This window comes from Triplophysa rosa, linkage group LG2 (genome assembly GCF_024868665.1).
Source record: "Triplophysa rosa linkage group LG2, Trosa_1v2, whole genome shotgun sequence".
Taxonomy (NCBI): domain Eukaryota; kingdom Metazoa; phylum Chordata; class Actinopteri; order Cypriniformes; family Nemacheilidae; genus Triplophysa; species Triplophysa rosa.
In genome coordinates this window covers 27593839-27605728 of record NC_079891.1, presented here as the reverse complement: position 1 = coordinate 27605728, position 11890 = coordinate 27593839, and the positions used below count along the sequence as shown (strand labels likewise).

General features: G+C 39.2%; 1 protein-coding gene across 3 annotated transcripts; it reads left to right on the top strand.

Moving 5' to 3' along the window:
- The first annotated feature begins 3818 nt into the window (after nt 1-3818).
- Nucleotides 3819-11479, top strand: prps1a (phosphoribosyl pyrophosphate synthetase 1A). 3 transcript variants are annotated; one of them, XM_057324953.1, is made up of 7 exons: nt 3819-3929; nt 6906-7095; nt 7332-7430; nt 7733-7857; nt 9579-9752; nt 9884-10043; nt 10245-11479. In XM_057324953.1, exons 2-7 carry the CDS (start codon nt 6985-6987, stop codon nt 10335-10337), a joined length of 762 nt encoding a protein of 253 aa, XP_057180936.1. In that variant the 5' UTR covers nt 3819-3929; nt 6906-6984; the 3' UTR covers nt 10338-11479. The 3 variants fall into 3 exon arrangements, with proteins under 3 accessions (XP_057180936.1, XP_057180925.1, XP_057180917.1); XM_057324942.1 differs by lacking the exon at nt 3819-3929 and adding an exon at nt 5918-6213 and having other exon boundaries at nt 6906-7089; XM_057324934.1 differs by lacking the exon at nt 3819-3929 and adding an exon at nt 5918-6213.
- The last annotated feature ends 411 nt before the right edge of the window (nt 11480-11890 follow it).

The following is an 11890-nucleotide window of genomic DNA, read 5'->3' as shown; positions in this document are numbered from 1 at the left end:
TTGTTCAACACAACGTGCTTTTATGCTACTAGTTTTTATTTATATAATAGGCTACAGATCAAAACCAAACAGACATGGAGATAGAAATGACATAGAAAACGACATCAATGGATTTATATGTGGTGTAGCCTACGGTGGTTAGATGTCCCATAGTAAAACAAAAACAGTTTTTGTAATTTGTCATGTTAATAACGTTCCAAGTCTGTTATCTTATTTACACTTAATCCAGAAATGCATGCCCAGCTATGTTGCTGCCCAGGAAAAGCAAAAGCGAGCGCGATAAAACCATAATAATTCAAATTCTGTGTCCTCATAAACTACATTTACATAAACGAATATTGGAATAGTTTCATGAGCTTAAATCTTCGAAAATAATATAAAAAAATCTGCCATTCCCTATATAGTAATTATGTTCAAGATTGCAGAAGCCCGTGCGCATCAGTGTGCCTTTTCTTAAGTTACACTTATTTTCCTCCTGTGTTTTTTCCTGTAAAGCAGCATTGAAACACTTGGAACATTGCAAAAAAGCACTACATAGAATTTAATTGAACAAGTTAAAAGCTCCAGTAGCAGCAGTTTTTCCTTTATATATTTTAATGTGGGTCCACAATGCTGTAACCCATTGAAATTGGTTGAGAAATGTAAACGTTATTCACGAGTTCCCCAATGCAAATAATAATGATGGCAGGGATAATGCTGATAGCAGGGGTAGGTAAGATATGCGTGTGGCGTGCTGTTCAGGGAGCGGGCTCCGAGCTCGCCGGTTCCTTCCGAACTCGGAACACTCTCCCCCTGATGTGGGCGAGTGCGCCGAGCTCGGAAACGGGGAGATGAGACGGGGAGGTGGAGGGGTGTTGAATTACTTGTAGAGATGGCGCAGGTGAGATTTCTGGTCTTATTTATAAGGAGTCTCGCTTGAGCTGATAGGATTGCTGATAGCGAACCAGCCGAGATGATTATGTGCTCCGGCTCCTCCCAAACTTTGTTAATGGAACATCATTTATGCTTCATACAAAAAATAAAAAACGCAGCTTCCTCGTTTACTGGTTTTCTGACATTTTTCGTGGTTTTAACATGATTTTAATCTTTATGTACTGTCCGTAGTGATTCGGATATGCATAATACTGGACAAATATGTGTTATGTGTAATGTTAAAATGCAAATGAGAACTCTCTCAGGATCCCTTAGTGTTCGGGACTCTCGGCTGCAGCCCATGTTGCCCATTGGGTTGACGACATAACACATATAATTTTACAAATGCACACATTCTTGAAAAACGCGTCGGTAGTTAAGAAAATTTCGCAAAGCAATGCTTTCGATGGTCTGTCTGTACCACTTGTATTTTGAAATTCCCTCTTCTCCCCTGTCGTAAAATCACGTATATGCTGACGTATTCGGAACTTGGACCGTATGCAATGCCATGAGGGATGAGGGAACATCACGCATGAGGGAACATCACGTTTATATGTATAATTCATGAATGACACGTGGTTACGCTAATGATGACGTCACGACTATATGTTTAATCAATTTTATGCAAACCTTTCCGTTTTTTGTCTTTCCATTGGCTAAAATCAATACGTCTGTAGACGAAATTACGTCTTTAGGCGCAATAACGCGTCCACGCGTTATATCGTCTGTACACGTTACGTCTAAAGACATTTTTGATCAAACGGCCTTCCATAGTTTCACACGTTTTGGCCCTCTCGGCCTTCCATAGTTCCGATGCCGTTCTCCCATCCGCGTCTCCCTAGCGTCACATAGCGGGCACGCGCAGAACAGCTGTGTGTGTAGCACGTTTGGCACGTCATGCGGAGTCACAGAAGTGAAGACCTCCCTCCTTTCCAGTAGCGTTTTTCTTCTTGGTGTGGAGGTGAGTGGTGATGAACAGACTAGCTACGTGTGCTTTCGAATTCACACCTAATTATCCAAAAGACAAACTGCAAATATTGTTTTGCTAACATCCATCACTTATGAGCTAATGAGTAAGCTAATAGCTAAGGTTTCGCTAAGGCTGAGGCAGTATATCATTGGCATGCATGCTAACTTGATGGAGAAACGACAGCTGAACACAGTCAAATTAATAACGTCATCAGAATCGCCTCATTGATAAGTAAACCAGGCATTAAGTAATTAAAATGTGCTAACTTGCATACATTTGTCAGGGAATTAAGATGAATAGGATAAACAAAATAACTAAAGCATACCACCAGTTATTAGTTAATAATAGATAATAGATCAACATCTCAAACTTGAACAGTACTTTAAGTGTCCCACCTTAAACAATAACTTGATAAGTTTGATGTCAGACTCATCTAATAACTATCCATTTTATATGTTGTGTATGCGCTGATAGATCTGAACAGCCCTCCCTCAAATGTGAAACAAAGTTCTTGTCACCATCAGTGTGTGTGTGCGTGGTACAGTACGTGTAATTATAGCAACAATAATAATATTAATAATAATTAGTTAAGCTGCTGTATTTTTGTATTTTGTCAATCATTTTTTGCAGTGTGTTTTAATTAATTTTGCAGGTTTTTGTCCTGTAAAATAACAAATTAGCACCTACTGCCTTTTTCAGTTTAGTGTGAAGTTCATTGTTGGTGTCCCAATAACAGCAAAATAATTAAAGGGGTCATATGGCGGAAGTACGTGTTTTTCTGTGTTATAAGTTGCCCATGCATGTATTAGACACGTAAAATTGCACAAATGAAAGTGTGGGAACAAAAGATGCATTCTATCTAAAAGCGAATGCTCAACCAGACTTGCCTGAAACGCCTCGTGTAACCACACCCCGGCGAATCTACGTAACTTCGTAACATGATTTGACTAAGACCGCCCAAATCTACACGTAGTTAAGGTGGGCGTAATTGTAAATCTCATTGTATCGTCTGTCAGTACAATTGCTTTGGAACCTGATGTTCCGAATATGGTAAGAGACGTTACATTTCCGTGAAATGCTTGCAGTATTTGACCAATCACTACGCACTGGTTAACTGGCCAATCATAGCACACCTTGCTTTTCAGAGTGTAACACGTCTTTCGTGAGAAAAAGGGGATAGCTCACCAACCCAAAGCAACTTGGTTGCATATAGCAAGAAAACTCACAAAAAGTGTCCCTCAGAAACGGATTTATTCCTCCGAGCACATGGCAAACCTCCGTGGGAAACGTGTCACTTAACAAAACTAAGATTAAAACAATAAAATGAAAATGGAGCATCAGACTCCCACCGGCATACATGCGGGGTGCAGTTTTTGGCGCAAGACAATCTCGCACATGCGCACATACACAAAAGGTAAAAAAAGGAACATAGGCAAATTGCTCTTAAAGGGCCCACACCNAGTTAAGAAAATTTCGCAAAGCAATGCTTTCGATGGTCTGTCTGTACCACTTGTATTTTGAAATTCCCTCTTCTCCCCTGTCGTAAAATCACGTATATGCTGACGTATTCGGAACTTGGACCGTATGCAATGCCATGAGGGATGAGGGAACATCACGCATGAGGGAACATCACGTTTATATGTATAATTCATGAATGACACGTGGTTACGCTAATGATGACGTCACGACTATATGTTTAATCAATTTTATGCAAACCTTTCCGTTTTTTGTCTTTCCATTGGCTAAAATCAATACGTCTGTAGACGAAATTACGTCTTTAGGCGCAATAACGCGTCCACGCGTTATATCGTCTGTACACGTTACGTCTAAAGACATTTTTGATCAAACGGCCTTCCATAGTTTCACACGTTTTGGCCCTCTCGGCCTTCCATAGTTCCGATGCCGTTCTCCCATCCGCGTCTCCCTAGCGTCACATAGCGGGCACGCGCAGAACAGCTGTGTGTGTAGCACGTTTGGCACGTCATGCGGAGTCACAGAAGTGAAGACCTCCCTCCTTTCCAGTAGCGTTTTTCTTCTTGGTGTGGAGGTGAGTGGTGATGAACAGACTAGCTACGTGTGCTTTCGAATTCACACCTAATTATCCAAAAGACAAACTGCAAATATTGTTTTGCTAACATCCATCACTTATGAGCTAATGAGTAAGCTAATAGCTAAGGTTTCGCTAAGGCTGAGGCAGTATATCATTGGCATGCATGCTAACTTGATGGAGAAACGACAGCTGAACACAGTCAAATTAATAACGTCATCAGAATCGCCTCATTGATAAGTAAACCAGGCATTAAGTAATTAAAATGTGCTAACTTGCATACATTTGTCAGGGAATTAAGATGAATAGGATAAACAAAATAACTAAAGCATACCACCAGTTATTAGTTAATAATAGATAATAGATCAACATCTCAAACTTGAACAGTACTTTAAGTGTCCCACCTTAAACAATAACTTGATAAGTTTGATGTCAGACTCATCTAATAACTATCCATTTTATATGTTGTGTATGCGCTGATAGATCTGAACAGCCCTCCCTCAAATGTGAAACAAAGTTCTTGTCACCATCAGTGTGTGTGTGCGTGGTACAGTACGTGTAATTATAGCAACAATAATAATATTAATAATAATTAGTTAAGCTGCTGTATTTTTGTATTTTGTCAATCATTTTTTGCAGTGTGTTTTAATTAATTTTGCAGGTTTTTGTCCTGTAAAATAACAAATTAGCACCTACTGCCTTTTTCAGTTTAGTGTGAAGTTCATTGTTGGTGTCCCAATAACAGCAAAATAATTAAAGGGGTCATATGGCGGAAGTACGTGTTTTTCTGTGTTATAAGTTGCCCATGCATGTATTAGACACGTAAAATTGCACAAATGAAAGTGTGGGAACAAAAGATGCATTCTATCTAAAAGTGAATGCTCAACCAGACTTCCCTGAAACGCCTCGTGTAACCACACCCTGGCGAATCTACCTAACTTCGTAACATGATTTGACTAAAACCGCCCAAATCTACACGTAGTTAAGGTGGGCGTAATTGTAAATCTCATTGTATCGTCTGTCAGTACAATTGCTTTGGATCCTGATGTTCCGAATATGGTAAGAGACGCTACATTTCCGTGAAATGCTTGCAGTATTTGACCAATCACTACGCAATGGTGAACTGGCCAATCATAGCACACCTCGCTTTTCAGAGCCATGAGCTTTGTAAAAAATCAGCGCATTTCAGAGAGGCGGGGCAAAGAGGAGATACAAACATGCACGGTATGTGGAAAATACAAAGTTTTTTTAAACTTTAAATGGTGTATACACATTGCGTTACATCTAGAACAAACAATAATATTCCTTTTAGCCATGCAATATGACTCCTTTAAAACAGTTTATTGGCTTGTGCAAAATAAATTATATATATATAAATTATTAGTGAAAATATGTCATTTTCCTTTGTGCAGTCATTTATCCTAAATATATACTTGAAACTTTAGCATAAAAAACATACGCATTGTAGCTTAATTTCCTTTGTTGTTGCCTGTTCTTGTGATAAAATTTGTGAATTCTACAGAAGACCATTGTCGGAACATGAAACAATTGGGTGAGTGTGAGGGATTTATATAAATAGTTATTTTAATATATTTAACATTTTGTTTGGAAAAAAATAAAACAAATATGAGAAGTCCCCTTTTTTCCACTTGAGCCCATGCCCCTCAAAATGTCTGTGCACGTCTCTGAGCACAAGACACATCTGACCTGATGGGCCTCCCACCACCTGGAATTAAATTCAGCTTTTAATCTTTGACCTGCTTGCTTATGCTTACACATAACTTCATTGAATTTTTGTCAATTGTGCATTTTCTTTGGGTTACTTTCGTGCTTCTGCAAAGAACGTGAAATCGAAACATCATCATGACGTCCGTGTTGTGTTTATCTGCCAGTCATCCAGCCCCTAGAAATTTGTCCAATCACAGGCCCGAGATAAGAGCGCGCAGCAGTGTGTGGGCGTATCTAATGCGCGGGTGGGCGGGGTCTTTGTGGTACATAGCACTTTCACTGAGCCAAATCGGAGTGGACAACCGGCACCAGGCCCTCTGCATCTAAAGTGAATTATATTTTCTCTGAATTGGAAGAGATCCTTTTAAATTACAGTGTTTTTGTTAAACACTGTACAGCCTTCACACACTATAGACACCACGGATCAGCCAAAAATGCCAAACATAAAGATTTTTAGCGGCAGTTCTCATCCGGATCTGTCGCAGAAGATCGCCGATCGACTTGGACTCGAGCTGGGAAAAGTGGTCACTAAAAAATTTAGTAACCAAGAGACTTGGTGAGTTATTATCTGCTGAATAGAAATCGAAAGCATTCGTTACCGCAATGTTTTGGCGACGGTGTGGTAAACACATGGAGACCAGTGCGCCAGCGTGCTGTTTTTTTAGTTTGTAGTTTTATACGTTGAAAGATTCCGCCTGTCGGAATGAGTTCTCTGGAGTCAACGGACTCAGTTTCCCAGCATGCACCTGCCGTATACACGTTAAAGTGAAGCCGCTAATGCTAATTTTAAATGCCCTATCTGGCCTTCTCTTCCATGTGAGGAGTCATATTTCTACTAAACGCACTCTCAGCATATCACTAAATGCTTTCTTGTTTTTAATGCTATCAATAGTAGTAGCAATGCTAGTACTAGCATATAAACATTTAAATGTTAAGCAGTTACACAACCACTCTGATATCATGAGATGAAAATGTCATGTCTACTCTGGTATCTTTGTTTATATAATTGACATTTAGGCCTCCTTCGTGTGGCCTTCGAAGATAAAATGTCTCTCTCACTCTTTATCTGAGAATGAAATGTGAGAAATGCAGCTTTGCGCAACAGTTTCTGTTTGGTCTGTTCCAAGTTAACAGTGTATTCTGCAATGCTTCAATTATCAGATCAATTATTAGTTCAAATCAGTTGATCAGGTAGACTAATATAGATTTGTTCTACATTATCTTACTGAGCCTTGTGTGTGTCTGCAGTGTTGAGATTGGGGAAAGTGTCCGTGGAGAAGATGTCTACATTGTTCAAAGTGGCTGCGGGGAGATCAACGACAATCTCATGGAGCTGCTCATCATGATCAACGCGTGTAAGATTGCGTCTGCGTCCAGGGTTACAGCTGTCATTCCCTGCTTCCCCTATGCCAGGCAGGACAAGAAGGACAAGGTGGGGGTGAGGGGAGCAGCTTGTTTATTCACTATTAACATACACAAACACTTAACACACACACGCTAACAACTTCACTATTGGTGGATCCATGTGGGCTACTTTTCTGTAAGTCTTTCCCCTGTGCTGTCACACTCACATTACGTGGCATAGTTATGTTTGGTTCCTTTGTATTTATGTTGATCTAGTCATTTATGTTGGTTGTGATGCTACTATTCTGTAAATGTGTATTTTCACTTTAGAGTCGAGCTCCAATCTCAGCCAAGCTGGTTGCCAACATGCTGTCTGTCGCTGGAGCCGACCACATCATCACCATGGACCTGCATGCTTCTCAAATACAGGTATACTCACATTAAAATTCCCTGTACCTCTAATAGCACAGATGAATCCTTATCTCTCACAAACACGCACCAAACGACCAGTGGTTTTGCTGTACGGCCTGGCCTGAAGTTCAACTGGGTGGGCCTTCACTTTTGCATTTTGTAGTTTTGGCTACACGAGAACTGTTTGTTTTTGCTATGTTTTATCTTTTCGTATACTTTGGTAGGATAAGGTTTAGGGTAGAGTAGATGTTTTTTGCACGCACCTGTATTATGCAGCTGTGTTTATACAAACTCACAGATTTTCACATCTACATTGTTAGGGGTTCTTTGACATCCCGGTTGATAATCTGTATGCTGAGCCTGCAGTCCTCAAATGGATCAAAGAAAATATCAATGAATGGAAGAATTGCACCATTGTCTCTCCTGATGCTGGTGGAGCCAAGAGGTGTGTTTTCTGACTGCTTCTCCACTTTTCTTTTACATTTGTTTTTTTTCTCTTTCTCTATCCTTCTCACATGTATTAAATCAGAATGTATTGATAATATTAATATGTTTTGAATATTTTATATTCAAAGAGCTAACTCGAGGCATTTTTAAACTGAGAAATGTGGAGTATAAAAAAAATTCAGACGCTTGAAGATAAAGGACGATGGACATGTGTGTTTTACTCTTTTAGGTGTGGAGGGTAAGGAAATTAGTTTTTTCGTGTGTTCGTGTTATGTATGTGTGTGTGTGTGTGTGTGTGTTGATTTTCTGCTAACCGTGGATGGCCATGTACATTGTGCTGATGATCTTGTATTTATACATTCCTTTTGAAGCTTTTCAAAACTGGCTAATTTAACCAGGCTGCTAATTTAACCCAACACACGGTCAGAGGTGGGTAGTGTGTACTTTTACTCTTACTTTAGTAAATTTCTAATAGAACATCTGTACTTTTACTTCGTTACATAACTTACATTGCGTGACGTTCCTTCGTTCCTTCATTTTAAAATATGCATTATAAAATGCGTTGTTTATTTCAAGGTTGTCGTCTCTTTTTACGGGCATTCCCGAGTGATCGATTCCTTTGAGTCGATTCTTTTGAAAGCATTAATTGAACAATGGGCAAAACCATTTGAATAGGCTAATGAATCAGTTCAAATGATTTGTTCAGTTCGCAGCACGATCTGAATCATCTGAAGCAGGATTACTCACTCCTCGTAGCGCGAAATTTAAGAACACGCAGAACACAAAGAGCATTGGATGAAGTGGATATTAATCTATATCTATACAATCAAAGCTGCAAATGTGTCATATTGTTTGCCAGCAATGATAAATGCCCGCCATTTGCGCGCACCTGCGCGACCTGTTCGTCAGACACAGCAACATGCGCGTTACCTGTCAGACACAGAGACGTGGGCTTGCAGAAATATACATTTGAAGAACAGAAGGAAGAAAACTTGTTGATGGGCGTGTGCTTCACTGTTTACTGTTTGTTTACAAGTAAGAGCGTTTCACAACACACACGTGACACAACAACTAATGCTTTAGTTTGACATGGTCTATTATTCTAAATAAATTGTGTAAACTACATTGACATCAGGACTAGATGAAATTTACAGAAATGCTTGTCTCTTCTATGTTTGTCTATTCTTTAGTCTCTCTAGTATATTGCAAAGATATCTGCTTATGATAATTAAAAATATTGATTAAAATGCAATATTAAAATATTGGCGTTAATATTAATTTTATGTAGTAGGCCTATATAATCAGATACAAATTAACTAAGTAACTAGGTACTTGAGTAGTTTTTTCATTGCATACTTTTTTACTTTTACTCAAGTAATTTTTAAAATAGTGACTTTTACTAGAGTAACAATTTCTCTAGTTACTTGTACTTTTACTTGAGTAAAGATTTTGGCTACTCTACCCACCTCTGCACACGGTATGTTTATGGAGAAATGGACTGACAATGCCTCGTTTTGTGACAACCTAAGGCACACATTTGAATAATATCTTGAATATAAGTTCGTTCACACTAGAGTGTGTAATATGTAATGTAACGGTTGTGCATGGGGCCTCTCTGTGAAGTATGTGACGCTTCCGGAAAGGCACAAATGCATTCAAGGTCCCCCATTCAGAACTGTTTAGGAATGTTAGCTGAGAATTGTGCGTTTGTTTTATCAGAGTGACATCCATCGCAGATCGGCTGAACGTGGACTTTGCTCTTATCCACAAAGAGCGGAAGAAAGCGAACGAGGTAGACCGGATGGTGCTGGTTGGGGATGTGAAGGACCGAGTGGCCATTTTGGTCGATGACATGGCAGACACGTGTGGGACAATATGCCACGCAGCTGACAAGTGAGGACACGTAACATACATAATTTGAATTATACATGTTTTCTGCATAGATGATGAATTACAGGATTGGCTTGTATGTGTTTGCCTGTGTGTTTTTATTACATCTGTGCTGTGTGTTTGCCGACCATCAGGCTGGTGTCTGCAGGGGCCACTAAAGTGTATGCTATTTTGACTCATGGTATCTTCTCGGGGCCTGCCATTTCGCGGATCAACAATGCCAACTTTGAGGCGGTGGTGGTCACCAATACAATTCCACAGGAGGACAAAATCAAACACTGCAGCAAGATTCAGGTATCTAATATGAATGACCTAAAATAAGCAGATCTAATTAAAGTATCAGCTTTGGATAAAAGTGTCAGCTTTTATCAGCATATTGGATTTTCTGTTAACATTTTTATAGTGCATCCCCTGTCCTGCAGATGGCACCATACAAACATTTGTCAACTATCACACGCACGAAATGGTGTTAACAGATTTTGTTCTCTTCTCTAGGTGATTGACATTTCTATGATCCTGGCGGAAGCAATTAGACGGACACATAACGGAGAGTCGGTGTCATATCTGTTTAGCCATGTGCCCTTATAACCTGCACACACATACACGTGTCATCACTTCACATGCGTCATTACGTTTTTTTGAGGGAGAGTCATTGCTGGGGCCTGTTTTAAGCCATGCTCCCTTATAAGACTTACAGACACACACTAGACATGTGCTTTTTCTCAACAGTGTATGTAGAGAATTAAGCCTCTGTGTGGCTACCTGCAGCACCCCCTTGCTGTTGCATGTGCTAACTCACCATTTTTAAAGGACATTGTTCATCTAACAACTTGATACTTATTTCCAACTTGTACACTCCACTAAGTCTCTTCCATCAGTGGGTTTTACCATTATACTGGGATATACAAAGTGACCTGCATGTTAGACTGAGGATTCGCATCACTGTCTCAGAAACAATTTTTAGAGGAAAAAACTGCTCATACTGCAAAGTCTCCAATGCTACTTCTCCCTAAAGTTGTGTAACCTAAAGGTACGATGGAAATTCATGAATGTTTTTGAACATCTTTGTTGTAGTATCTATCCTGTGGCTAGCTGATAGTTTGGAGTAGAATAAAAAAATTGGTTAAACCTCTTTAGAATGCCATTGCAATGGCAGCTGGAATACTTAGATACTCTTTGGTATCTGTCTTTGTTTCGTCTCAGGTTTCATTTTTAGATTAGTTTTTTTGCTTTAACAATTCTCATCTCTTCAGGGTCGTTTGAAAGGGTGATAGCCCTAGATCTTTTTTTAACCCGTTGATGTTTTTGATGTTTATGTTTACAGTCAGGCAGCGTTTTTGATTGCTTGAAGACTGATCTGGTTTGAAGTGCCCTTTAGTTTAGACTTAACACACGTTATGCTCACACACTCACTAAAATACTATCAAGTAGCTACTGTGGAATGGGCCCGATCATTCAGCTGTTTAGCCACATTTTTTGCAATTTCTTGCGTATATCTGTGTGAGTCAGTGTTTTAAGTGAAGTTTCTTTTCTATACTACTTCTATACTACTAGAATATATACGTAGCTAGCTACAGGACCGAAAGCTTTCACTAGAATGATCTCACATGTGTGAGTTCAAAAAGATGACAGAGATTCATTTGAATGGTCAGTGCCGTTTGCCTTAACGAATGAGAACAGTTGTATCTCGTTTGAATGCAGAATGACAAGTAAAGCTTTACAGATATGAACTGAAACCTGTTTTTGTCTTTATTTTGTCTATAATTTTGTTTAATCAGGGCCAGTGACTTGCATACTTTATCTAGAAAGACATCCTTATGATTGTTAGTTGATACTTTGATTTGTGACTGAAATAATAACAATCCAGTCGCTTGTCTACTTATTTTTTTTAGAAGAAATATCCAAATATTAGAATCCTACTGTTTTGTTAACGGATTTCATCCGAAGGGTTTAACAGCGTTTAGCAAGCATAGGACAAATGTACGGTAATGAATTTGGTAACACAAAAAATGAATAGTAATTATTTAAAAAGGCACTAGGTGGCGCGCTGTATTAATTTTATTAAGTGTGTGCGATTACTGTTCAGACAGAACACTTAAACCAATAGGATTATTAATGTGTTACAGAACCATAACAATTCA